General features: G+C 53.6%; 1 protein-coding gene across 1 annotated transcript; it reads left to right on the top strand.

Moving 5' to 3' along the window:
* Positions 1 to 366: 366 nt before the first annotated feature.
* On the top strand, positions 367 to 1,450 carry LOC137917143 (small conductance calcium-activated potassium channel protein 2-like; the record flags this gene model as incomplete). Its single annotated transcript, XM_068760032.1, is given in 4 exon segments — positions 367 to 434; positions 436 to 527; positions 530 to 1,086; positions 1,355 to 1,450. Coding segments are annotated over 4 exon segments (813 nt in total), but the record flags the coding sequence as incomplete, so codon positions are not given.
* Between the last annotated feature and the right edge of the window lie 224 nt (positions 1,451 to 1,674).

The raw sequence follows: 1,674 nt of genomic DNA, 5'->3' as shown, positions 1-1,674 counted from the left end.
CTGCATGCTCCTGGCACCCTAAACCTTCACCCTATGCCCTCTCGGGGGGCCCATATACATCCACGCGTGTGCGTGATTGTGTCGAGGGGCCCCTTTACTGTTGGTGTGTGTGTGTGTGTGTGTGTCGTGTCCTTCACACTAATAAAGCGTTCTGCTGAAATCACGGCAGGCTTCACGCCCCGTGGATCCAACCTGCGTGACGTAGGCCCAGTTGTTTTGGTCTCCTTTGCCCAATCGGAGGCTCCGCTCACGCACGTTCTACCGGAGCCGACATGCAGCGGCTCTGTCCTCCGGTGCGTCCCTCCTGCCCGCCCGTCGTGGGCTGCTCCGTGGAGCCCGAATGCTGCTTTACGCAGCAGCACTGACATGGAAACCTCGTTGCCGCTGCAAAACGATTTGTTTCCGCAGCAGCAGCTCCAGCGCTGCGAGTACCGGACACCGGGAGGACCGGCTCGGCGAGCAGCACGACCGACGCTGCACCGGTGATGCGAGGGAAAGCCTCGTCCTTCGCGTGGGAACTTTAAGGACCTTCGGAAACGTCTTCGGGGGGGGGGCTGCGAGTTCACACCCTCTAGTCATGGTAGTTCCTCCAGGCATCATCATCATCATCATCCTCAGCAGCAGCAGCAGCGCCGCGGCCGGCAGCGGGGCCGCCTGGGCAGCAGCCACAGAGGCGGCGGCTCCTCCGACGGAACGGCCATGAGCAGCTGCAGATACAACGGCGGCGTGATGCGGCCGCTCAGCAACTTGAGCTCGTCCCGCAGAAACGTGCACGAGTTCGATTCCGAGTCCCAGCCGCTGCAGCCCGTCTCCGCCGCAGACGCGTCGGACGCTCTCGTATCCAAGACGGAGAATAATTCCACCACCCTGATGCCTTACGCATCGGGAGACGGCGGGGGAGGCTGCGGCCACGGCGGAGGCAAATCGGGTAAAAAGAAGAACCAGAACATTGGGGAGAAGCTCGGACACCGGAGGGCCCTTTTTGAGAAAAGGAAGCGGCTCAGCGACTACGCGTTGATCTTTGGGATGTTTGGCATCGTTGTTATGGTTATAGAGACCGAACTCTCCTGGGGAGCCTATGGAAAGGTGCGTATTTTCTCCAAGTCCGTGCCATCCGGTCTGTCGTCGTGACAGAGCCACTTTGGATTTGAAGTAAAGCAGATAAACTTACAGCGAAAGTGGAAAATCTGAATAAGGGACCACATAATTGTGGGTGCAGATCAAACCATGAAGGGGGACCCCAATAAACCGCATGCTTTGCATCAGTGGCTGAAATTATTACACAACATTTATGAATTGTATGTCATTTTGATGTTGTGTCTTGCTTGGCTTTAGTGTTTTTGCTCTTTTCCAGGAGTCCCTGTATTCATTAGCTCTAAAATGCCTGATAAGCCTTTCTACAATCATTCTCCTGGGGCTGATTATCATATATCATGCGAGGGAGATACAGGTAATGTTGAAACACTCTTTTCCTTATTCTTTGACTGCTGCCGTTGGTGTTTGGTCAGAATTTACACTGTCCCTGTTTTTTATAGGATGGTTTTAAAAGAAAATTGACCCGGATATTGGTTGTTGTTGTTTTTTTTCATTGACTTCAGATTTTGCAAAGTTTCTTACGGAAGCAAGTGGAGTCTTATTATCTGTTTCTCTGCAGCATGGGACTGTGTGATTAAG

This window comes from Brachionichthys hirsutus, unplaced genomic scaffold (assembly GCF_040956055.1).
Source record: "Brachionichthys hirsutus isolate HB-005 unplaced genomic scaffold, CSIRO-AGI_Bhir_v1 contig_641, whole genome shotgun sequence".
NCBI lineage: Eukaryota > Metazoa > Chordata > Actinopteri > Lophiiformes > Brachionichthyidae > Brachionichthys > Brachionichthys hirsutus.
Note: the sequence above shows the minus strand (reverse complement) of the source record. Positions and strands in the feature narration are given on the sequence as shown.